General features: G+C 38.2%; 1 protein-coding gene and 1 pseudogene across 3 annotated transcripts in view; one reads left to right on the forward strand and one right to left on the reverse strand.

Annotated features, from left to right (window-relative positions):
- Positions 1–924: 924 nt before the first annotated feature.
- On the reverse strand, positions 925–6,265 carry LOC100992397 (high mobility group protein B3-like; annotated as a pseudogene).
- Positions 6,266–12,491: 6,226 nt separating this feature from the next.
- SMARCAD1 (SWI/SNF-related, matrix-associated actin-dependent regulator of chromatin, subfamily a, containing DEAD/H box 1) overlaps positions 12,492–27,514 on the forward strand; it is an 83,827-nt gene continuing 68,804 nt past the window's right edge. The window contains exons 1-2 of one of the 3 annotated variants that reach the window (XM_003829903.5): positions 12,492–13,056; positions 13,332–13,570. In XM_003829903.5, coding sequence (XP_003829951.1) covers positions 13,381–13,570 — 190 coding nt within the window. In that variant the 5' untranslated portion in view covers positions 12,492–13,056; positions 13,332–13,380. The remainder of the gene's footprint in view (positions 13,057–13,331; positions 13,571–27,514) is intronic. The other 2 variants (XM_008955299.6, XM_008955298.4) reach the window with 2 other exon arrangements.

The following is a 27,514-nucleotide window of genomic DNA, read 5'->3' on the forward strand; positions in this document are numbered from 1 at the left end:
CTCTTTTTTTTTTTCAAGATGGAGTCTTGCCGCATTGCCCAGGCTGGAGTGCAGTGGCGTGATCTTGGCTTACTGCAACCTCCACCTCCCGGGTTCAAGCGATTCTCCTGCCTCAGCCTCCCAAGTAGCTGGGACTACAGGTGCGTGTCACCATGCCCGGCTAAGTTTTGAATTTTTATTAGAGACGGGGTTTCACCATGTTGGCCAGGCTGGTCTTAAACTCCTGACCTTAAGTGATCTGCCCACCTTGGCCTCTCAAAGTGTTAGGATTACAGGCGTTGAGCCACCACGCCCAGCCCCTAATCTCCTATTCTTACAAGGACACCAATCATATTGAATTAGGGTCTACCCATATGACCTCATTTTTTCTTCATTACCTCTTTAAAGGCACTGCCTCCAAATATAGTCACATTCTGAGGAATTGGATTAGGACTTCGACATATAGATTTTGGAGACACACACTTCATCCCCTAACAACTTGTTGCTGCATTGCATCAGGGGGCGTATAATGTCAAGTTTGCCAGATCTCTGCATTGTAAGGATTCTCTTTGTAATTAGTAAATCATCTGTGGAATGAAAACTTGAAGACCTTCATGTGACTGTCTTGTTCCCCACCATCCTTTCACCCATGAATTTTGCCATCCATTAATGATTCTTGCTCAAATTATTATTTTAAAGCTGCAAAGCAGTGGTTTGCCAATCATTTCTCTCTACATTTATTAACTGTCATTTTTCTGTAAAAAGAGGCCTCCACTCTTTCTGCATTCCAAATTAATATTTGTACAGCATTAGTCGACTTAACTATAGCTGCCTAAAAAACGATTGATATTTTCCCTGCCCTGAGGATTAAGGACAAACTCCTTTACATAACCTCTCTTTTGTTGTTGTTGTTGTTGTTGTTGTTTTACAGATAAACAGTTTTTTTAATTCCTCCTCCTCCTCTTCTTCCTCCTTGTTTCTTCATCTTCCTCTTCCACTTCTTTCCAGGCAACTTTAGCAGGACTCTTTGCACTATCAAACTTTCCTGTAGACTTATAGTCAGCAACATCCTTCTCACATACTTCTCCTTCAGTTTTGCCACCTTAGTGATGTAAGGCTGCTTTTCACTGTCATTTAAGTTATTCTACATCTCACCCAGCTTTTTTGCCACATCTCCAATAGAGATGCCAAGGTTTGTGGATTTGATGTTGGGGCGGAGTTCTGAACAGAATAGGAAGAACCCAGATGGTGGCCTTTGGGGGCATTAGGATCCTTCTCCTTCTTGCCTCTCTTAGCTGGTCCATAATCCTTCATTTTCCGATCATAGCGTTCTTTATCCACCTTGGCCGTTTCATCAAATTTAGACTTTTCTTTCCCAGACATTGTCTTCCACCTCTCAGAGCACTTCGTGGAAAATTCTGCAAAATTGACAGGGACTTCTGGGTTTTTCTTCTTATGTTCTTCTCTGCACGTCTGCCCAAAGAAGGCATAAGCAGAGATCTTGCCCTTTGGTTTCTTGGGGTCAAGAAACGAAGAATCTATTGTTCGCTAGTCTACACAAGCTCTTAAGGACTTCAGCCTCTTCTCTCCTTGTCTCTGTTTTACTTTCTTTACTGGTTTACTTCTACTCATCTTTCATAACTCAGCTGTCACTTTTCCCTGGCTTCTTCTACAAAAATTGTAAGAGCGCTCTAGCACTATACTTTCACTATCATAGCATATTTTGCACTATTTTGTAATTTAAGGTCTTCTCACTGACTGAGCTATCTGAGGAGAGGAATCTCATCAATCTTGTTTATTCTTACATGTCTCAGCATCTCTTATAGTCCTTGGAACAGAGTAGGCCCGGAATAAAGATTAATTAAATTAATTAATGGGAGTTATGCACCATATACAAATCTATGTACACTGTAATTTATAATCGATTTATGAAATTTACAAGGGTAACTTTTAGTTTTTTTTAAAACAAAAAAACTTTAGTTTTTAAATTGACAGAAATTGTATATATTCATGGTATACAACATGATGTTTTGACATATTTACATATTGTGGAATGGCTAATCAAGCTTATTAACATATGCATCACTTCACATATTTATCATTGTTTTGTGGCAAAAACACTTAAAAATCTACTCTCAACAATTTTCAAGTATACAATACAAGGAGAATTTTAATTCAAAGTGTTTTTTTTCACTTTATTTGCTTTCTGGGAGCTTAATTCCTAAGTACGATAAAATTCCATTCTAAAAATAAGAAATATTTACGTAGTCTTAACTATATGCCAGTCCCGGCCCTAAGCATGAATTATTTCAAATTTAATTCACAGAAATCCTTTAGCATGGGTACTATTTTCCCCATATTACAGATGAGGGAATTGAGAGAATATCACACAGCTAGTAAACAGAAGACACAGGATTTGCACTCAGGTGTCTCTAATTTCATAATGACTTTGTAATTTTGAAATTACTTTTTTTTTTTTTGGTGGAGGTGCCAGAGAATGAACTTGGGACCTCATACTGAAATTACTTTCTTAAGAGTTCATTTTCCTCATTATAGCTGACTATAAATGTGTCATTTTATGACCATCTGTGGAAGCCCATGTTTTTGATTCAGTAATACTTCTACCTTCAAGAGAACAGACACGTACAACATAACGCATTTACACTATTAGCAAATATCTAAGTAGGAATAGTCTGGACAACATACATTGTGCAAAAAATGTAAAATGTTAACATGTAACTTATTCTCAGAACTGTGATTTGATTACATCTAAGTAGATATGGCAGTAAGAGAATTTTGAATTATGTTTAATGTTTGTGGAATTTTAAATGGCTGAAAAAAGAAATAATTTATTTTCTCTTGGAATCTTTTTGTAAAGACCATTTCAAGAAGAAAAAATGTATACGTACAGGATTAGGGTGATTAGAGTGATCCTGTTTGACTTGAATATATTGTGAAATGTGACTTTTGCAAAATGACACATATAAGAGGATAATTTTCAAGGTAAGAATTACTACAACAAAGATAAGGTACCACAAGTACATATGTGGTAAAATTTGGACATATATATGTGAATTTAATGATTGAAAGTATCAAACACGATCCTGACATTGTGGGTACATACAACAAAATGGTGACTCTAAAGGAAGGGCATGATGGCTCACGCTTGTAATCCTAGCATTTTGGAAGGCTGAGGTGCGCTGATTGCCTGAGCTCACGTGTTCATGACCAGCCTGGGCAACATGGCAAAACCCCGTCGCTACTAATAATGCAAAAATTAGCTGGGCATGGTGGCGTGCGCCTGCAGTCCCGGCTACTCAGAAGGCTGAGGCAGGAGAATTGCTTGAACCCGGGAGGCAGAATTACAGTGAGCCCAGGTGAGATCATGCCACTGCACTCCAGCCTGGGTAACAGAGCAAGACTGTTTTTTTAAAAAAAAAAATAGTGACTATATAACGTAATGAGGAAACTGAATTGCAAGGCCACTAGAAGAAAAAATGTAAAATCTTGTGTATATGTGAGCATGAATTCAACTTGCCATTTGAGGGTATCCTGAAAATTTAAGATATGCATAAGCAGAAAAAGGAAGGGAAAAAATAGGATTTTAAAAATCAAGTGAAAAAGAGATACAGGCCAGGTGCGGTGGCTCACGCCTGTAATCCCAGCACTTTGAGAGGCCGAGGCCGGCAGATCACAAGGTCGGGAGCTCTAGAGAAGCCTGGCCAATATGGTGAAACCCTGTCTCTACTAAAAATACAAAAAGAATTAGCTGGGCGTGGTGGCACATACCTGTAATCCCAGCTACTCAGGAGGCTGAGGCAGGAGAATTGCTTGAACCTGGGAGGCGGAGGTTGCAGTGAGCCAAGATCGTGTCACTGCACTCCAGCCTGGGTGACAGAGCAAGACTCCGTCTCAAAAGAAAACAAAGAGTTACAATATGGAATTTGTTCTTCAAGTTCTAAAAAATCAAGCATCATGTAATTTATTTAGAATTTAAATCCCACTTAAAAAAAAAAATAAATTATGTTAGCAAAACTGGCAGATAGTTACCAAACCAAAAGTATGAAAATTTTCAATATTTTTTAGTTTCCTAAATTGGTAATGATAGTTGCTAGAAGTTTTAAGTTTAAGAAGGCACATATATGGATGTAATCACCATGAATTCTACCACAGTTATAAGGATTGTGGACATCTTTGTCAGAATTTCTTAATGTGAAGCTCACAGAGCACTAAGCGTTCCATGAGCCCCCTGAAATTATGTGCCACCTGTCATGTGCATATGTAGTTTTTTTTGGAAGGGGTTTGTGACTTTTTAAAATTTGGATTCCTAAGAGAGGTTTATAACCATGCCCTCTACCTTCCCCAATTAAGAATCATTACTCTACTTAAAGAAGTATTTGCTTACGAATTGGTAATATTTGGCTTACTTTCTTGTTACCAAGGAAGAAAGTTGTTTTTTAGTTTTATGACTTGGTATCTTGTCTTTTCCATTTTATATTCATGTGTGGGAGGCAAGATTAGTTTACACAAGTTTCCATTACCAACCAGGTGTGGTTTACATTTCTAAGATACCAAGTTAAGAAAGGATCCAAGTTTACAAATCTCATTTTTAATCTCTGTTGCTGTTCGTTTTTTTGTTTGGTTTCTTAATCAATTCAGTTCAATTTTGGAAGGGCTGCTCCTTCCTCAAATTGCTTCATGGTTTTATTTTGGTAAGTATGAAGCAAAAAGAAATAACAATACAATTCCCACAGTCTTTTCTCCTATTTAAGAAATTTGAGGATTCTATCAAACATTTTCACTGAGCCCATTTAAAACTAACAGGTAATTAAAATGATTCTTGCAGCCATACATAAGTACTTTAATTTAAAAAGTGAATTCTGTGGGGCATGGTGGCTCACACCTGTAATCCCAACACTTTGGGAGGCTGGGGTAAGAGGATTGCTTGAGTCCAGGAGTTCAAAGCCAACCTGGGCAACAGAGCGAGACACCATCTCTAGAAAAAATACAAAAATTAGCTGGATGTGGTGGTGTGTGCAACATTAGTCCCAGCTACTCAGGGGACTGAGATGGGAGGATCTCCTGAGTCTGGGAAGGTCGAGGCTACAGTGAGCCATGATCACTGTACTCCAGCCTGGGTGAGAGTGAGACCCTGTCTAAAATAATAACAATAATAAAAGAATAGAAAAAGAATAAAAGAAAGGTGAATTCTATCCTCATAGGGACCCTTGAAGCAATATCTTATTCTAACCACATTTGAGTTGCCCTGCTGACAAAATTCTATTTTATGGTCTATATTCTAGGAAGTTTCTCTTAATGGCCATGTTTAATCCCATAAAGCCCTTTAACAAAAATTAGAAATAATGATGCTTTTCTATGATTCAGTAGCTATTTCTAAAGAAGAGATGCCTTTAATCTCATTTACACTCCTGAGAAAGAAGAATTAGACACTATTGTGGGAAATAATTATTCTGTAAAAGAAGATAGAGAAAATGTAAGGACACAAAGTATATTAAAAGGTGATTTTTAGACTGAACTACTCAAAACTTGACAAAAAGAGCATAAGATTTTCAGGCAGTTTTTGAGTATAGGGATTTTAAGATAGAAAAAAGAAAACATTTTAATTTTAACTGGAAGAATTGGTACACTCAAGACAAAAATGTAGAAAATATTTGGATATGTTTCAATTATCTAATACTGCATGACAAACTACTCCCAAAATTTAGTGGCTTAGAACAATAGCCATTTTTTTATATCTCATGATTTTGTAAATGAGCCAGGCTTGCTAAGTAATTCCAATTTATAGTTTTTTTCTCATTTGCTAGTTGGAATACTTTTATAAAGAGACATTTTCCCTTACCTCTTCTGCAATTATCTAGTAGAAGCCTTCAAAGAGTAAAGACAGGATAAAGCTTAATTCTTTCCATCTGTTTATCAGTTTTCACGATAATAAATTGTTTTCCTTTCATCCTCCAAAGTCAACCAGTTTAAAAAAAAATCAGTAAGAACTCCTGGATTTCAACATATTTGATGGCTTTCAAATCACTGCAATTTTTAATCACATTGAAGCTCAAACCGCCCCATCTTTGGCCAGTAGGAACCTCAAGTTGACCTCTGAATCTTTTTGACATGGTATTAGTGGTCTTTGATAATTTCCTTGCTTTTTGGTATAGGAAGATATTTCAGTCTCACCTTGTGCATTTTCCATTGCATACTGTAATCTGCTCTTTTTCAAAGAAGTCCAGGTTTCTGTTAGCAGTAAATGATATTCAAAGATTATGATCATGGTACTAGGGCTGTGTACTGGGCTAGTCACTTCCTAGGCCTTTTCGGTGGACAAAGATGGAAAACAAACACACATTGTGTCTGTGTGTGTATCACATCTCATAAGTTCATATTGATATTTCCAATTCAAATAAAAGACCATTCCACTTGCGCTGTAGAGTTTGTACTATAACCTCTCTCTATTATATCTCTGTTTCCTTTCTTCTACTCTGAGAATTGTGGTTCTCGAAAAAAAAAGAAATAATTAGAATATAATTATTAATTTGTTTTACCCAACAATATACACACATTGGTCTCAGGATAGCAACACTAAATACACTTCAACTGTTTTACTGAAAACCACTTAAACATTTTTTTCATATGTTCCTGTCATTCTTTGCCTTTTAGGAGGTGAACATTGACAGATCATATAACCATTATAAACTGTACTGTCTTTCTTTTAAACATCATATTATCTTTGTTCTGCAATAGTTAATGCTCAATACATATCCTTACAACATTGTCTCTATAGACATTTTGGTTTTGTGAAGCTTATTCTCTGATAGATACCTCAGTAGTACTCATGGAAACAATACCCACAGAATTCTTACCTGATGTTAGTAGTGTGTTTGTGCCTTTATATTTGGAAGGCACTTTTGCTTGATATAAAATTCTTGGATCACATTTTATTATCTTAAATCCTAGATGTCCAAGAAACTTTTTTATTTTCCTTTAAAATCTAAATTTTAATAGAGTATGTCTTAGGGTTGGCCATCTGTGTTGGTATGCTTAACTAAATGATGTGTTCTTTCAATATATAGTTTTAAATCCTTATAGTTTTCAGGAAATGTTTTTTTGAACGATAGTTTTTAGTTATTCTACTCCTTTGCTTTGGTTTTCTTCTGTAACAACTCCTATTATAATTATATTGGATCTTCTTTATCTTCAATAATTATTTTTTAAAAATCTATTTACCTTTCTATTTTTATTTTTAAAGTATTTTCCCTTTCCACACTATATTCCTCTAAAGGCATTATCCATTATGTTTGCCTATCTATCTGTTAGGTCTACTTTAATCTCCATTTCTAAAATATATATATTTTTTTCTCTTCCTTTCTTGAGATCTGTCACCTCTTTTCTGAGATTTATGAACTCTGATTTATGTTGTACTTTTGTGACATATATCACTTGAATGGTAGTTTGCCTTACATTTTATTTGTGGTTATCTGTATACTCATACAATTTATCTAGTTATTAATATCATTAATTCACTCAACAAATATTCATTGATCCTCTACTATGTGCAGGCATTATAGTCTGAAGTTGAGCCACAGTAGCCAATCACTAGAAACATGAAAGAGAGATAAAAGCTTATTGCTTTATGCAACTAAAATTTTGTAGTTTGTTATACAACAATAGCTGACTAACACAACTTATTTACAATCATTAACTCATGTGTTTAGTCTCAACAGAATGCTTTTACACCATGAATTCACCATATTGAAATTCTCATTTTGACATTGTCAGCTGGATTTATGTCTTTAGGAATATTTTAAGGAAGACATATTTTCAGGAAACTAGAAGTTTGAATTTTTTTCTTCCACAAATGAATATTTGTGATCTAGAAAATTATTGAGTCACAATCGTTTTCCCCAAATCATTATAAATATTGCATCATTACTTTCTGACGTTTAACAAAAAAGCTTTTGCTTGATTTCTTTCCCTTTGTAGGCTGTAGATTTTTTCTGAAAAATGCTTGCAAGATATTTTTTAAATTCTTGAAATTAAAACAAATTCTGCAGGATATTTTTACTGTATAGTCTCTTTCAATTGATTCTGCCTGAATTCACTAAGCTCTTTCACATGCAGACTAAATGAAAGCCCATGAACGTTTTCTATTATGTTTTTCATTATTTCTTTTTTTTTTTTGGTGTGTGTGAGTATGTATGATTGTTTACACCTATTATTCAAAGCTTCATTCTCACTTCTCTGAATCTTATATTTATCATTTCTTCATATTTCATTGATTTTTTTTTTTTTTTTTTGAGATGGAGTCTTGCTCTGTCACCCTTTAAAGCAGTGGCATGATATGGCTCACTGCAACCTTTGCCTCCTGGGTTCAGGCAATTCTCCTGCCTCAGCCTCCTGAGTAGCCAGGGCTACAGGCGTGTGCCACCACGCCTGGCTAATTCATTGATTTCATCTATTGTCTGCAACAGATCTTTCCTTCATGGCTCTCAGAATATACTAACTCTACCAAAACCTTGAGAGTGGAAATCTAGCCTCAGGAACCAAGAGAAAATAAATTTCTGTTGTTTCAGTCATCCAGGCTGTTAATATACCAGCCCTAGCAAACTAATACATACCCTTAAACTTCTACTTCACTTTCAAAGAGAACCCCAATAATGAATCATTATAATTCTCCCAGGTCAATGAAGGTTGCAGAAAAATCCTACCCTTAGAACTGGTCAAAAGGAGTCCCTATCCTGGTCTAGTGCTTTAAAGGGCAAAATCTAGTTCTTTCCAGCTATGCCCTGCCCTAAAGGAATCTTTGGGGCCAAGAAGACGTGTTCATTCAGAACTTGTGCCTTCACTTTTAGACAATAATTTGAGTACCTGGTCCCTAAAATTCTTTGCTCACACAGCCCCAAGAAGTCTAACAGTGACTTTTCCCGAGGTCCTTCCTACTGAGGGCAAACAGTGCTTTCAGTATCTATAACCCTAGGCCAAAAATGTAGCCAAAAGGCCCCAAGGTCCAAGAGGTGACAAAGGAGTGGGAGAGCAGTAAGTTTGCCAAATAAAATACAAGACAACTTGTTAAATTTGAGTTTCAGATAAACAACAAATAATGTCTTAGTATCAGTTCCAAGTATTTCATCAGGCAAATTTATACTAAGAATGTATTCATTGTTTATTTAAAATTCAAATTTAACTGTACATCCCTTTTTTAAAAAAAACAAATATGGTAACCCTAGTTGGGGGCCAGAGTTGGGTGTCCATATGCTGGGCATCTATGTGCATAAGCACATGGCCCATTATGATATCGTTATTGATACCATTAGTATCAAATTGTGTATGAAAAGGTGACACTAGGAAGGCAGGATATATGAGCCAATCAATTCTCTTTCATTAACCCACGTTCTGACACAATAGAAATTCTAAATTCAACCTGGCTTCCCTGGTATTTTCAAAATAGGAAGAACATATTTAACTTTTACACTTTGTTGGCTATATTTATAATGTTTAAATATTTAGACATTTTTAATTTATGTGGTTCATTTTCAATCTTGTCCCAACTATAACGTCAAGAGGTGGTACTGTTGCAGAAAAGCACTCTAAGTGTCAATATTATTGTTAATCACATTTAAAGAATGATGAAAGTAAGACTTAGAAAGGTCATTCAGCTAGAGGAGTCCATTTTCAATGTCAGATCTCTCTAAATAGAAATCAAATTGTCTTCATCACCAAAAATAATTTACTACTTACAAGTAAATATATATTTTTTTCTTTTCTTTTTCTTTCAATCATGGCTCACTGCAGCCTTGATGCCCCCAACCTGCCTCCCCCTACCCCTACCACCAGGCCAACATGGCAAAACCCCATCTCTACAAAAAATGCAAAAATTAGTCAGGCATGGAGACAAGTACCTGTAGTTCCAGCTACTTGGGAGGCTGAGATGGGAGGATCGCTTGAGCCTGGGAAGTCAAGGCTACAGTGAGCCACAATTGAACCACTGAACTCCAGCCTGGGTGACAGAGTGAGACCCTGTCTCAAAAAAAAAAAAAAAGAGAGATGAAGTCTCCCTTTGTTGCCCAGGCTGGTCTTGAACTCTTGGCCACAAGTGATCCTCCCACCTCTGTCTCCCAAAGTGCTAGAATTACAGGCATGAGCCGCTGTGCCTGGCCATAAGTAAATATATTCTTTGATCACATAATTTAATATGCATGCATAAAACTAATGCATTTCATGGGATATGAAAGATAGGTATAAAGGAAGTCCTAATTGTTCAGGCTTTGATCTTGAGTTTTATAGGCCCAGACACCTGATTTTATAAATGTGCCCACATTTGATAAAACTGTGGGTATGTGTTGTAAATATACAATTCACAACACTGACTTATAAAACAAACTGGCAATTTAAGTTTACAATGGCTAATATATCTGGCAGAATGATCATTTGTAGCAATTCCTCTTTATGGGAAATGCCAACCAGAAGATCAAATTATAACTCAGAAAATTGCTTGTCTAATGTTGGAACAAAGGGAGTATATCTTAGTTTTTTGTTTTTTTGAGACAGGGTCTTGCTCTGTCACCCAGGCCAGAGTGCAGTGGTGCAAACATGGCTCACTGCAGCCTCGACCTCCCAGGCTCAAGTGATCCTCCTGCCTCAGCCCCCAAAGTAGCTGGGACTACAGACGTGTGCCATCATGCCTGGATAACTTTGTATTTTTTTTAGAGATGGGGTCTCACTATGTTGCCCCAGCTCTGCCTTGGCCTCCCAAAGTGCTGGGATAACAGACGTGAGCCACTGCTCCTAGCCCAGGAGTATATATTCTTTGTTTTTTTTGAGATGGAGTCGCCCAGGCTGGAGTGCAATGGCGTGATCTCGGCTCACTGCAAGCTCCGCCTCCCTGGTTCATGCCATTCTCCTGCCTCAGCCTCCCGAGTAGGTAGGACTACAGGCGCCCGCCACCACGCCCGGCTAATTTTTTGTATTTTTAGTTGAGACGGGGTTTCACCGTGTTGGCCAGGATGGTCTCGATCTCCTGACCTCATGATCCGCCCGCCTCCACCTCCCAAAGTGCTGGGATTACAGGCGTGAGCCACTGCGCCCGGCCAGGAGTATATATTCTTAAGGTAATATTTCCATCAAGATAGGTGAATTATATGCAAAAGAAAGGAAATCAGTGTATCGAAATGATATCTGCATTCTCATGTTTGTTGCAGCACTATTCACAACAGCCAAGATTTGGAAGCAACTTAAGTGTCCATTAACAGGTGAATGAATAAGAAAAATGTGGTGCATATACACAGTGGAGTATTATTTCGCCATTAAAAAAAATGAGATCCTGTCATTTGCAACATGGATGGAACTGGAGGTCATTATATTAAAGGAAATAAGGCGGGCACAGAAAAACAAACTTGGTATGTTCTCATTTATTATATTTGTGGGAGCTAAAAAATTAAAACAATTGAACGCATGAGAAACGGTAGAACGATGGCTACCAGAGGCTGGGAAGGGTAGTGTGGGGCGGGGGAGGACCCCGGTGGTCGGTGAGCATGGTTAATGGGTACGAAAATACCTTTAGAATGAATAAGATCTAGTATTTGATAGCACAATAGCATGACTACAGTCAACAACAATTTATTGTACTTTTTTTTTTGAGACAAGAGTCTTGCTTTGTTGCCCAGGGTGGAGTGCAGTGGAGTGATCTCGGCTAACTGCAACCTCCGCATCCCAGGTTCAAGCTATTCTCCTGCCTCAGCCTCCCGAGTAGCTGAGATTACAGGCGCCCGCCACTACGCCCGGCTAATTTTTTGTATATTTAGCAGAGACGGAGTTTCACCATGTTGGCTAGGCTGGTCTCAAACTCCTGACCTTGTGATTCACCTGCCTCAGCCCCCCAAAGTGCTGGGATTACAGGCGTGAGCCACCACTCCCAGCTTATTGTACATTTTTAAATGACTAAAATAACTGGATTGTTTGAAACACAAAGGATAAATGCTTGTTATGGATACCCCACTTACCCTGATATGATTATTACACATTGCATGCCTGTATCAAAATATCTCATGTACCCTATAAATATGTACACCTACTATGTACCCGCAAACATTAAAAATTAAAATATTTTTAGAAAATTAATTAATTAATCAAATTCCACTCTAAGAACAATCAAGCCGAAAGTGAGGAATTACTTCAAATGCTTTGAAGCTCAGCATCCCGGGGTTCTTATCCGTCACTAATTACCTATACATTTGCAGGTCTCCGTTTCTTTGCTTTGTAAACATAGGCTTCTTGTAAGGATTGGGATTATACACTGAAAAAGCTTAGCACAGTATTATTACTATTATGCTATCTACATTATATTATAGATGAAACACTACAGATTATAATACATACAATATATACTAATTGTATTATATATTGTTATTTTTGTCATTATGCTATTTACTATTGTTCTATTTAATAACTCTCTAGATAACTTAACAGGACAAAGGTACAGAACAATCTGGCCCTTACAAGCCGGCGGAGACGGGTACGAATTACCATGACAACAGCGCGCGCCTCGACATTGTCGGCTCGCGCGTTGTTTGGGAAGAAAAAGCCTAGGCTGCGTGTTGCGTCATCATTACGCGCTCTTAAGGTTTCTCCGTGGTGTTTTGGAAGGTCCCGGCGCGGCTACCGTCGCCCCACGCTAGGAAATTTTTTTTTTTTATTTTCAACCTTTGTTACATAGCACTGAGGCTACAAGATCGTAAGTACTGAGGGAAGAAAGAACAAGCGAGCGATTGAACGTTAAAAAGATGCCTTAGCATGCACTCCACCTCTGAACCTTCCTGTGTGTTCTTAATCCTATCAGCTTCCTCTCAGCTGGGATCGCGCCGCGTCAACTTCCGGGCGGATGCCCGCCAGCACGGCCTCCGCCGCTCCCCTTCTTTGGCCCCTTTGTGTCCCCGCAGTGTCGAGGCGCGGGCCCTGGCAGGTCCTTTCTCGAGGCAGGGGGCACGGTAGCACAGGGAGCTTCTCTTTGTGGGCGGGCGCGAGGCTCGCTAGGGGGTTATACTGGGGAACGTGCCTGCGCGTGCTTGGGTAAGAGGAGGTTGCACGAGGGTCAGCTCGTGGTTTCAGTAAGGAGGGGCGGGCGGGGGAGGCGGACGAAGGGGAGTGAAAAGCAATGGAAAATTTTAAAAGATACCCCCGTCCACCTTCTAATTGTTGCGGCCTAACAATGAAGCGCAGCCATAACAGTCCTGAGCCACTGGCATGTTTGCAGGCCCTTTATTGCCTTGGGAATAAACTGCTGTGGCATTGTATCGTATATTGTTTTCATGGCCTTTTTTCCTCTCTTTATTTTTCCCCTGCAGATAGTTCATTTAAAGCCCCCATCCCTGCAAGGTGGTGCTTTCTACCAATATGAATCTTTTCAACCTGGACCGTTTTCGCTTTGAGAAAAGGAGTAAGATTGAGGAAGCGCCCGAAGCAACCCCTCAACCTTCCCAGCCTGGCCCTTCTTCACCAATTTCTCTTAGTGCTGAAGAGGAGAATGCTGAAGGGGAAGTTAGCAGGGCAAACACTCCTGATTCAGATATAACTGAAAAAACAGGTGAGTTACAATGTTAAAATTGATGTAACATCAAGGACAGTTTTTAAAAGATGAAAGGCAGAAGGGATTCTCATTTTTATTCTTGATGTCATATATATTGATGCATTGTCCTGCGGTGTGCCCTTTTAAATACAGCTTTGGGACTGCCGTAAGCACCATGTACCCTCAACTGAGCATCCATCCATTGTCGCCTCACTTTTATATGAGTTCTTCGAATATGGCCCCATGGTGGGAGTTGAAATTAGAATTTAGGGCATCCGTAGGTCAGAACGGTTGCTATTGGAAGAGCAATGTCAGTGATTCAGTCCTATGATAAACTTTGAGGCTATTTGGCCAGACATTTTCATTCATTCCAGTATTCCCTCAAAACATTGATCATCTACTGTGAGCTAGACATTGAGCAAGGTGCCTAAAGACAACCTCTCTACACAAGGGAAGATCAGATCACATCAAGTTCTTGCATCCACCTGACTTCCTGGATGTCCTCAGAATGCAGATGAGTAATTGGTATTCTTCATGGTGAATGAACATTTTTAACCTCATCAGCAGATTGTCAGAAACAAAAGTATTTGAGGATAAGCCAAAAATTAAGATTTCCACTCGAATCTATGTTCATTGAACAGTTAACTATTAGAGGAATATATTTGAGCTCTTGTTGTATTACAGGAATAGTGATAAGTGCTTCACCTTCTGTCATTTAATTTGCACAATAATCCTACAAGGTAGATATTACTGACATAGAGGTTAATGTGAAATGAGATTCAGAGAGGTTATTAGGAACTTGGTAGAGCCTGAACTCAAGTCCTGGCAGTATGATTCCTGAGCATAAACTAATTAGTTAGATAGTTTCTTATGAAAGGTGAAAGGAATTTTGGAAGTTATATTTTAATATTTATTTCAGTAATATCTTTTTTTATGCAAAACTCTGTTTCATAAACAGCTTTTAACTTAATGTAGCCTGAAAGATTGGTAACACACATGTTTATCCTTGGTATCTTTTTGTTTGCCACCCTTCTACTTAAATGTAATAATGATGGCAGATCCTCTGCAAGTTATCATTAGAATAACATTTTTAAATACTTTGGTGTAATTGGAAATTGGCAGAATGATTTGGTAGATTGGATTAGGAGTCAGATTTACAAAGGCTTTGTCTAAGTAGTTTTGAATTTAAATGCTATAGGGAACAACTGAAGGATTTTAAGCACCAGGATTTTAATCCCTGTGTTCACTCTTTGAATAGATATTTGACATCCAGGTATTTTAATGCTTTTCCAATGAATATATTTGTCTGTTTCCTCTGTAGTTAGATAGTTCAGGAAAGCCAAGGTGTAGACATGGGATTTCGAGTCCATAGAAGCTTCTGCTTCTTCATTTTTGTTAAATGTGGGACATTAGACAAGTCATTTGAAATCTGTGATCCACACTTTTTTCATCTCCGAAAGTGAAAGCAGTTTGTAAACTGGATTTCAGTGGAATGTTTTAGTTATTTATCAGTATTGGTCATGTGAAATCTTTAATTTCCTTTATTGATCAGAAGATATTTTTCTGTTTTTATTTCTTTCTAATGATACCACTCATTTTCTCTTTATTGGGACTTTTTTCCATACATAAATTCTGCTTAAAAACTGAGATTGCTTTAGGAATTACATGATCAGCCTTGATGGCTTCGGGAAATAAGAAAACTAAGTTTGTTCTAGGAATGTTGAGAATTAATCCTTGTAGGAATGGAGCACTTTGCTTTAATAAAAGATTGTTTTAAATGATACTGTGAATTTTGGAGAATCTTGAAAACTGAGAAGTTTAGATATTACATTATAAGTATTAGATATCCATTGAAGACCTTACAGAGTGAATGGAAAATGGTGAAAGAAAGTTTTAAAAGTCAGTTTAGCAGTAGTGACTAGTACACACTGATTGAGGGTAGGGATTGAAGGGAAAGAAAACATTTAGGCAACTCCTGTAATTGAGCTTAATGATAGCTGTAGAAATGGAGAAGAAAGAGATATGAGAGGTTTCAAAGTAATGAAGGGCAGGGTTTAGATCCCTGATGGGAATGAGATAAGATGAATGGTAAGATTTTTATGCGCGGTGGCTGAAGCCTGTAATCCCAGCACTTTGGGATGCAAAGGTGGGCAAATCACCTGAGATCACAAGACCAGCCTGGCCAACATAGTGAAACCCCGTCTCTACTAAAAATACAAAAATTAGCCAGGCATGGTGGAGCGTGCCTGTAATCCCTGCTGCTCAGGAGGCTGAGGCACAAGAATTGCTTGAACCTGGGAGGCAGAGGTTGCAGTGAGCCTAGATCACACCACTGCACTCCAGCCTGGGGGACAGAGACTGTATCTCAAAAAAAAAAAAAAAAAAAAAGGTAAATGTCTTTAAGAATTCAAATAAGAATCGAAGGTCTGGCTGGGCACAGTGGATCACCCCTGTAATCCCAGCACTTTGGGAGGCTGAGGCGGGCTGATCAGCTGAGGTTGGAAGTTCAAGACCAGCCTGACCAACATGGAGAAACCCCGTTTCTACTAAAAATACAAAATTAGCTGGGCATGGTGGTACATGCCTGTAATCCCAGCTACTAGGGAGGCTGAAGCAGGAGAATCACTTGAACCCTGGAGGTGGAGGTTGCAGTGAGCCGAGATTGTGCCATTGCACTCCAGCCTGGGCAACAAGAGCAAAACTCCATGTCAAAATAAATAAATAAATAAAAATAAAAATAAAAGGTCCTGCCCCCAAGTGCTAATTTAGCCTGGGGTCTAGGGATTGCTGAGGAAGTGGGGATTCAGAATTGAGTGTTGGATCTCTGGAGAGGACAAGATACTGAAGTTAGATTTTAAGGTCAGGACTGGAGAGGAAAATTGGTGAATTATAAATAGGATGTGACTATTGACCTTACTTCCTTTATCATGTGGTAACTTTTCATACTCCCATTGTGGGATAATGCTATGTTAGTTTATTTACAGTAAAGTGTCAGGTCAAACTAAGTCAGCTTACAGGACAGAAATTGTATGTAGTCAAAATTACCTGTAATCACTCTTTTTGACTAATCCTGTTATTTTATCTAGTGAGTTGACTTCATTTCCTATGACCCTCCTTCAGTTACTGTGCCACCACCACATTGTTTCTTGAATCTTTCAAGCAAGGTCCCATCTTTGCTTCTTCCAATTTGCTTTTTTGCCTGGAAGACTCTTCCTGCTGATATTTGCATATGACTCAGATGCTTTGTTTCATTAAATCTCAGTAAAATGTCACCTTTTTAAGAAGACCTTCCTTGATCACCCTGTGAAATAGCCACCCACCCCAGCCCACCCTACCCCAGCTTTACTGTTATTTTTCTTCATAGTATTTATCACTAGCTAACCTTTCATTATGTAGTTGTGTATCACTAGCTAACATTACATTATATAGTTGTGACTCCCTTGTTAGAACATATGATTCATGAGAGCAGGACCTTATCTGTTGTGTTCACCTATTTATCTCCATTGTTCAGGGCAACGACTGGCTTGTAGTAGGCCCTCAATAAGTGCATTGAAGTAAATATTATTGCATGATGAGTGGGCATTATTAGTACTTTATACATTTTTTTAAATTTATTTATTATTTATTTGTTTTTAGACAATCTCACTGTGTGGCCCAGGGTAGAGTGCAATGGCAGAATCTTGGCTCTCTGCAACCTCTACCTCCTGGGTTCAAGTGATTCTCATACCTCAGCCTCCCGAGGAGCTGCGACTACAGGCTCATGCCACCATGCCCGGCTAATTTTTGTATTTTCTGTAGAGATGGAGTTTCGCTATGTTGACCAGGCTAGTGTCAAACTCCTGACCTCAAGTGATCCACGTGCCTTGGCCTCTGAAAGTGCTAGGATTATAGGCATGAGCCACCACGCCCAGCCCTATACATATTTATTTATTATTATTTTTTTGAGATGGAGTCTTGCTCTGTTACCTAGGCTGGAGTGCAGTGGCACAATCTCGGCTCACTGCAACCTCTGCCTCCTGGGTTCAAGCAATTCTCCTGCCTCAGCCTCCCGAGTAGCTGAGACTACAGGTGCACACCACCACAGCCGGCTAATTTTTGTATTTTTAGTAGAGACAGGGTTTCACCATGTTAGCCAGGCTAGTCTCAAACTCCTGACTTCAGGCAATCTGCCTGCCTCGGCCTCCCAAAGTGCTGGGATTACAGACGTGAGCCACCACACCTTTATTTTAAAATAGGACCTTAAAATAGTCCCTTTAGCCATCAGGTGTTCTTTGGCCATGGTTGCTTGAAGCTTCTTTTGGTACAGGACATCCTCCCTAATGCCCCTCTAAATCCCAGCCAGCCTTTGGATTTGAGGGCATACACTTAACCTCTCCCCCTTGATTTTTTTACTCTTCTCGGTGCCCAAAGTTGTCAATGATTGTTATTTACAAATTATTTCTCCTTTTTTTCTTTGACTTTTGGGAGTACAGTGAGTTTGGAGGGATTGAAATAATGGCAGGTGAAAGGGAAGAGAGATCCTACTATATTTTATGAATAAAGAATAAAAATGAGTGAAGCCTGATCCTCCAAGAGCACCAGGAGAAAATGGTATGTAAATATATAGTTAAAATAGTATGGTGTGATAAAACCATATAATAGGGCAAAATACTAAGCAAAGTAGAATCACTATCTGTAATTCACAAATGATTGAATTATCCATTCTTCAGGGGAGGATCACAAAAAGTCACAGAGATATGACCTTTGGAGTGGACTCTAAACAATGAAATCATTGTTTACTGGGTGAGCAAATGATGAGAGAGTTGAAAATATATGTTGCCTCCAAGAGTCTAATATGTGTGTGGAGGGTTGGGGGCGGATTATAGAACAGGAGGTTTTAGACGATATAGATGAAACTGAAAAGATAGAAGTGTAAACCGTTGGGTTGTGAGGGGCCTTTATATCCTGTGTCAGGGACGATAGATCTTATTTGGTACACATCATAGAGCATTTCATTATGGAAATGCTATTAGTGAAGCTGTTGTATTCATTGAAGCCTCAATGTAGGGAAATGACTGTAGAGATGACAGAGGAGGCAACTGAGGGGAGTTGTAAATGATACGCATTTGATGATATTAGGTGATCAGTTGAATGTGGAGGATTTACAGATAACTCAAATGTTCCTTGCTTGGACAGCTGGAGGATTGACACCATGGACTGAATTAAGAGGTGAGTTTAGGAGAAAGATACTAAAAATTATGTTGTGTTTGCATTACCCATCCTATTTTAGTACCAAGGTAGTAGATGGTTGAATATTAGAGCTCAGAGAGTGGTCAAACCCTAGAACTTGGGACTCATCAATGTCCAAAGCAGGGTGTACAATAAAAAACATCATTTGACAATGGGCAGGAAAACCAATGAAAAATTTGAAGGATGACTAGAATAGTCATAGAAAATGATAGTGTCCTGGATACCTAAATACCTAGTTTGGTATTTAGTTGTCTAGTAACAAATCCTGTAGAGAAGTCAAGTTGAGTGGGGACTGATCAGTGACCAGTTTCCTTGGAATTAAAAGTAACTACTAACCTTTAACAGTTTCAGTAGAATGGTGATGAGATAGAGATTATTCATTCAGGAAAGGAAAGAGAGAAATAGGTAACCTGATTGGGAAGTAATGTCAAGAAAATATGTTTCAGGATTATTGAAAATTGAGCGTTTTTTTGTTTTTTTTTTTTTTTTGAGACAGTTTCACTCTGTCACCCAGGCTGGAGTGCAGTGACGCAATCTCAACTCACTGCAATCTCTGCCTCTCGGGTTCATGCCATTCTTCTGCTTCAGCCTTCCGAGTAGCTGGGACTACAGGTGCCCGCCACCATGCCAGGCTAATTTTTTTTGTATTTTTAGTAGAGACCCGATTTCACCGTGTTAGCCAGGATGGTCTCAATCTCCTGAACTTGAGATCTGCCCGCCTCGGCCTCCTAAAGTGCTGGGATTACAGGCATGAGCCACCGCACCCGGCCAAGCGTTTGTTAACCAAGGACAAGAAGCTAGTGGAGAGGGAAGGACTGAGGGAGGGAGGTATCTGAAGAGAGGCATCAAGTGATGAGAACTGAAGAACAGTTGGACTGTTTAACTGTGCAAAAGAATAAAGACATATTTTCCCTGGGGGGGATAATTGAAGGAGATAAAAATAGATGGGTTCATAGATTATTTTGGCATTGGCGGAATGGAGGAAAGTTTTAGTATATGTTTGATGAATTTTTTTTTGTTGTTGCTGAAATAGATTTAGTCCTCTAGAGTGGTTGCCTTTTCAAGGTGGTTGTCATATTGAAAGTAGCACTTGTTGATAAGTGAGAGACATTTTTAAAACGATACCAGTCGTCAAAAAGGTTTCCTGAGAGTATTGCTCTGCCACATACAGATTGTATGATCTTGAGTAAAAAGTCAACTGTTTGGGTCTTACAGTCTTTTCCTGGCTTTGCTTAGTTTTCTGTATTCCTTGCCCACATTAAAATGGTTATTATCCTTTGAATGATGATACTGAATGTATCATTTTAGCTTCATAATTCCGTGACCATTGCGCAATACTCAGTCTTTTTGTAGGTGTCTGTGGCCAAAATGTGAGCCATTGTTAAACCTGTAGTCATTGTGGTTTCTTAATGTCTGTTAATGTTAATTGAAAAGCAATACTTGGTTAAAGGGTTAGTGCTGAATTGTTGTAACAGAAAGTACAATAAGTACTCAAAAGTAGGTAGGAATCTTAAGTGCATTTTAAATGTGCATGTATTTGGCTGGGCGCAGTGGCTCATGCCTATAGAGTCGCAGCACTTTGGGAGGCCAAGGCAGGAGGATTGCTTGAGACCAGGAGTTCAAGACCAGCCTGGGCAATGTAGTGAGACCCTGTCTCTACAAAAAATGAAAAAATTCGTCAGGTGTGGTGGTGTGCACCTGTAGTCCTAGCCACTTTGGGAGGTTGAGACAGAAGAATTGATTGAGCCCAGGAGTTTAAGGTTATGGTAAGCTGTGATCACTACACTACATTCCAGCCTGGGCAACAGAGTGAGATTATGTCCCAGAAAGGGGGGTGGGGGGGAGGAGGGGGATAGAAATATTATTTTAGTCATTGTCACTTCGCCCTACACACAAATTTCACTAGTTTGTATCAGACTACATCTTGGTTTTGATGTCTGCTTTTTCATACCTGTCTAAAATATTGCAGACCTTTATTATCTTTAATAAGCTAATAGGCAAAAGTATGTTATTGTTGCTTTTTCTTTATTTTTTAGTTTAAGTATGTTTTCATAAATTTACTAGCCATTTGGATTTTTTGTGTTTCTTTATGCTTTTTTGTTTTTCTAATACATGTCTCTCCGATAAATTATTTGTAAGTATATTTTAAATTCCACATGTCTTAGTCTGTTAGAACTGCTGTAACTACCATGAACCGGGTAGCTTATAAGCAATAGAAATCTACTCTTGGCAGTTCTGGAGGCTGGGAAGTCCAAAATCAAGGTGCTGCAAGATTAGGTATCTGAGGGCCCTATTCCTAGACCACAATCTTTTAACCCCATGTGGCTGAATGAGTGAGGGGTCTCTTGGGCCTCTTTTATAAGGGCACTAATCCCATTCATGAGTGCTCTGCCCCCATCACCTAATACCCCTTCCTCCCTCCAGCAAATGTCACCTCCTAATACCATTACCATAATGGTTAAGATTTCAACATACCGTTTTGGGGAGTGGGGCACAAACAGACCATAGCATCCCCTTTGTTGTTTGCCATAGAAAAATTTTAGATTTTTATGTGGTCACCTTGTTCATCCTTTCCTCTAAGTCTTCTGCATTCCCCATTACCACACTATAAATATACTCATTCATATTTTCCTCTAGTATGTCTGTTAATTTTAAAAATTATGATAAAATACACATAAGAAAATTTACCATCTCAACCATTTTTAAGTGTACAGTTCAGTACATTCAGTTCAATACATATACATTGTCATGCAGCTATTCTCCAGCACTCTTTTCATCTTGTGAAACTGAAACTCTTTATGCATTGAACAACCACTCCTCATTTCTGATTCCCCCAGCCCCCGGCAACTACCGTTTACGTTGTCTTTTTATGAATTTGACTATTCTAAGTATCTCATTAAAGTGGAATCATCACTTAGCATAACATCCCCAGGATCCATCCATGTTGTAGCATATATCAGAATTTCCTTCCTTTTTAAGACTGAATAATATTTCACTGTGTGTATATACACATTTTGTTTATCCATTCATCCATCAATGGGCACTTGGATTGCCTCCACATCTTGGCTGTTTGAATTGTATTGCAGTAAACATGAATGTGTAAATATTCTCTTTGAAACCCTGCTTTCAATTCTTTTGGTTGTATACCCAGAAGTGGTATTGCTGGATCATATAGTAATTCTATTTTTAATTTTTTGCGGAACCTCCATACCGTTTTCCATAGGTGCTCCACCATTTTACATTTCTGCCAACAGTGTGGTGGGTTCCAGTTTCTCCACATCCTCTCCAACCTTGTTATTTCCTGTGTTTTTGATAATAGCCAACATAATGGGCATGAGTTTGTATCTCACATTGGGTTTCGTGTTGATTTTTAACTTTAAATCTCCTCTGAATTTTATTTCATTATTGGGACTAAAGAAAGGGTGATATCGTTTTCTCCTTTGTTCATTATTCACCAGTTACTAGTCAGTTTTTCATTTATTGAAAAATCCTTTTTCTTACATTAAAACGTCATCATTATAGTCTAAAATTCCCATGTTTGTTTGCATCTTTGGGTCTGTTAATCTGTTCCTCTAATCTTAATTTACCAGATTATTTTAATTTTTATAGTGTCATATATATGATGTATCCTAGATTTTGATGTGTTTTTGTTGTTGTTGTTTTCTCTTTGACCTGAAAGTTGTTTAGAAGCCATTTTTATGAGGTTTTGTCCTTTTTAAAAAATTTCCAACTGGCAGAAATTTTGCTTGCATATTTTTGTTAACATTTACTTCTAATTTCACTGTTTTGTGACCAGAGAATGTGGTCTGTAGTATTTCTTCTTTGGGGGAAATTAACTCAGATTTTCTTTGTGGCCTAATATTTAATTTCTGTAAAAATTCAAGGGTGCTTGGAAAGAAAACATAATCTAAGTACAGATTTAATTATATGTCGAATAATAGATGAGTTTTATTATATCTTTGTTTTTCAAACTGTGGATCATAAACATTTATTGTGTCATAAAATCAATTTCTTGGGTCCTGACTAAATATGTATAACGACAGTTTTTAATGGAGTAGAACAAATAGAAAATTATCAAAGTGTATTGCTTATAGTAAGAGCTGCTCACATTTTCTTTCAGTTACACTTGCAAATCTAACAATCTGTGTGCTTAGTATCATAATCTGAAATATGTCTCTCACAGTGGGTTTCAGTCAAAAATGTTTGAAAAACACTGTTCTACATCTTGTTTATTTTTGTGCTCTTGCTTTATTAAGAGCATAGAGAAAAGTTAATGCCTCATATTTGTCTCTTGACTCTTTGCCTTATATATCCTACAATTTTTATGCATTTCATTATTAGTATGGAGTTGGGATATGTCAGTTATATTTTTATTGTAGGTATAAAGTCTATTATTTAGAAGTCCCTCCTTTAGGTTTAACGCTTTTGCCTTGTTCAGTGTTAATTGCATGACTTTCTTTTCCTTTATGTTTTAATTAATTAATTGTTTTATTTTATTTTTTTTTTTTGAGACAGTGTGTCACTCTGTCCCCCAGACTGGAGTGCAGTGGCGTGATCTCTCTCACTGCAACCCCCACCTCCTGGGCTCCTGAGTAGCTGGGACCTCCTCCTGACTCAGCCTCCTGAGTAGCTGGTACCACAGGCATGCATCACCACACCCAGCTAGTATTTGTATTTTTGGTGGAGACAGGGTTTCACCATGTTGCCCAGGCTGGTCTCAAACTCCTGACCTCAAGTGATCCACCTGCCTTGGCCTCCCAAAGTGTTGGGATTACCGCACCCAGACTCCTTTATGTTTCACCCTTTCTTTTGACTTAAATTTGAAATGGGGTTTTTTCCCTCATTTTGTCTTAGAATGATGTATTAGAAACTACTCTTTAATCTTATATTTAGTGTATTGTTTGTCTTTTCTAGGGTATTTATTAGAGAGTTTGATTCATCTTTTGTTAAGATGCTAAAGGTATTTTCCTGTCTACCATGATATGCAAATTAAGACTACAGATTTTATAGTCTATTGTTTTGGTAATAACTCTTTTGAGACAGAGTCTTACTCTGTCACCCAGGCTGGAGTGTGGTAGTGGGATCATGGCTCACTGCAACCTCTGTCTCCTGGGTTCAAGCAATTCTCGTGCCTCAGCCTCCCAAGTAGCTGGGATTACAGATGTGCACCACCACGCCTGGCTAATTTTTGTGTTTTTAGTAGGGACAGGGTTTCACCATGTTGGCCAGGCTAGTCTCGAACTCCTGACCTCAAGTGATCTGCCCACGTTGGCCTCCCAAAGTGCTGGGATTACAGGTGTGAGCCACTGTGCCTGGCCATATTTTGGTAATCTTCTAAGAGGGCAAATATATGATGTGTTTTAGTTGGTATTTGAAGGAACTGCCTTGAAAATCAGTTGCCATCTAAAGGATTGAACAGTGTAGAGCAATACATGATTTGAATATCAGAAACGGCAGGGATTTATAATTCTGCAGGACAGGTATAAAGGTTTAGGTGTTTTTATTCTATTTTGGGAGATCACCTTTGTTTATGGATTATCAAATTAATTTAAAGTATTTCTATGTGAATTCATAATCTCCCACTAGTGATTTCTTTTGTTCGAATGAGCTTTAATCTCCTACTAGTGATTTTTTGTTTGAAGGAGCCTTGATCTTGGACCACCAAAAAGGTAAAACCAGTGGCAAGCTTGAATGCTTGTTTTATGGTAGACTTAGATACGAGAACGGGTAAAGGGTACTGGATAAACTTGGGATATAAGATTGTCTTCTTTTATGCATACCACTCATACCACTGGTGGGAAATTTCATTTGGAATTACTCCCTAGGGCCATGGAGTCTTCCTGCATATGCTAATAATGTAAGTTCCCATTACCTTTGGTAATAAGAAAATATCTTTAAAACAAGTTAGCTTTTCCTATTGTTTTTATATGGAAGGACAGGCCGTTTTCCCTCCTGTTCATTTAGCATTTTGTGTATTCTCTCATTGCACAAATTATGCTTATAACATAGTTACTCATGAACATGGCTACTTCACTCCTATTTCAAAAGGGCAAGTTGAACTGTAACTTGCCATTATTTTGCTTTAATATCCCCCACCTGGTACAATGCCTTAAACACAGACAATATTCAGCATATGTCAGAATTGAATAGTAGCAGATGTCTTTTCTTTATAACTGTTTCTGCTTTTCACTATTCTTTCTCTGTTTTTGTAGTTTTCCTTTTTGCTTCCTGTCTCTTTTATGGTACTACTTAAAAGTGCTTATTTGCTTTGAATTAAAAAGCATCATTGCAGCAGGAATATCTTTTTAGCCATTGGCTGTTAGCTATTTTGCTGTTGCTTACTTCTGAAGATAGTCCAGATAAACAAATCTAAGTGTTCAGCACTATTCTAATTCTGATTATTGACTATACCAGTACGTTGATATATTATAAACGGCTTTTACTGATTTTATTTATTATTATTATTTTTTTGAGATGGAGTTTTGCTCTGTTGCCCAGGCTGGAGTACAATGGCCGTGATCTTGGCTTGCTGCAACCTCTGCCTCCCAGATTGAAGCAATTCTCCCACCTCAGCCTCCCTAGTAGCTGGGACTACAGGCGTGTGCCACCACACCTGGCTAATTTTTGTATTTTTAGTAGACACGGGGTTTCACCACATTAGCCAGATTGCTCTCGAACTCCTGACCTCAAGTGATCTGCCCGTCTCGGCCTCCCAAAGTGCTGGGATTACAGGCATGAGCCACCGTGTCCAGCCCTCATCAGTTTTCAAAGTGTGGTCTGTGAACTTTTTGAATGTTCCCTGAGGCCTTCTGAGGGTGTCTACAAGATCAAAACTATTGTCATAATAATATTAAGACACTACTTGCCTTTTTCACGATATTGATATTTGCACTCATGGTGCAAAAGCAATCATAGGTAAAATTGCTGGTGCCTTAGCACCACGGATCAAGGCCAAGGCTCTAGACGGTTCTAGTAGTCAATGTATTCTTAAAATTGTGTAAATGCCAGTATCACTTAAAGACTCTTGAAGCAGTAAAAATTAGTAATTTTATTAAATCTCAACTTAGGAGATGTCTTTTTAATACTTTGTGAAACAAAATGTGAAGTACACATTACTGCATACCGTACAACAGTGATCTCAAGGGAAGGCGTTTGAGCAATTGCTTTGTGCTAACCAGTCACGTTTCTTTCCCAGAACACCACTGATTCACAAAGTATGGTTATACAAACTTAGGAATTTGGCAGATGTTTTCTCAAAATGAACAAAGTAATACAAAGAAAACAACACAGTATGTATTTCCAGTGATAAAACCCCAGTTTTCAAAGGAAAGTTTGAATTTTGGAAAACTAGTGTCCATGACTGTGAGTTTGACAGCTTCCAGATACTTAGACATTTCTGAGAAGATCAATGGTGATATTAACAAAAGTAATTTTTTAATATAATATCATGAAATGTGTCGACATTTGGAAGATGTGTATTACTCAGTGAACTAGTATTTTCCAAATGACCAAAGCACAGTATTAGGAAATAATACACGGTTAACGGTTTTAACGTAATAGAATGCAAAATGTTTTTTCGTATGGTTCCAGATTCCACATTGCAAATAACTCTAAGAAATTACCACCTGTCAAGTTTGGGTTTAGTATCAAAGAAAAATATTCACAATAATCTAAAAAGGCTATGAAAGTACCCCTCCTTTCTCCAACTACATAACTTTGTGAGGCATAATTTTTTCACAAAATGAAATGAAAACAATGTATTGCAACAGATTAAAGGTAGAAACAGATATGAGAATCCAGCCATCTTGTATTAAATCAGAGATTTTGACAAATATACAACAGTGTCATCTGACTAAATAAATTACTTGTGGCTTGGATATATAGTTTTCATGAAGATATTGTAGGGGAGCCAGAGATCACTTCCAACTCCCCTTTAGCTCTTATATGGGCTCTTTTGGCTGAATCTAGAAACCAGATCAACACCAGGAAGATTACAAAAGAAAAGCGTACCATTTTATTAGGTCTATATGTACATGGAGATCTACCCGAGAGAAATCAGAAGAACTGACCAAAGCAAGATGCTTTTTTACTTTTTAGACAAAGAGCAATAAATTTGAGAAGAAATGATAGGACAAAGGGGATCTGGCAATGGGCAGCAAACTTTTAGGGGAGTCACTAGGAGACATATGGGGGGTGTAAAACTGGTGGAAGATAAGTGTTACTTTGGTAAGTATACTTAACCAGGTCTGTGCAACCCTCAATTCTCAGTCACTGGTGATAAGGGCTATATATTTGCCCTGGTACGGAGAGGGTACCCCTCCCAGAGGAGCCTTCATGACTTGCTGCATGCAAGAAGAGATGAGTCAGCTACCCATTTCTGAAACTACAATTTCTCCAGTGTTGTCAACTCATATCAATGGTTTGGCATATTTTGAAATGACATGTTTTTCATTACTTCAATATATTATGTTAATATGTGAAATGTTTGGTTTTAAGTAAATAAATATTTAAACATTCACTTTTATTTTCAAGTATGGTAAGTATCAGAGACACAACTGACATAAGGAAAAACTGTTTGGGACTTAAAGAGTACGAAGGGGTTCTGAATTGGAGAAATGTTGTATCATAGCTTTTCCTCACCCACCCCCCACCCCCAACATTATACTATTTCCTCTGTTAATCACTTGCCAAGCAGGCTGTGAGGATGCCACTTGGTTCAGTACAGTCTGCATG

Source organism: Pan paniscus, chromosome 3 (genome assembly GCF_029289425.2).
Source record: "Pan paniscus chromosome 3, NHGRI_mPanPan1-v2.0_pri, whole genome shotgun sequence".
In the NCBI taxonomy this organism is placed as follows: Eukaryota; Metazoa; Chordata; class Mammalia; order Primates; family Hominidae; genus Pan; species Pan paniscus.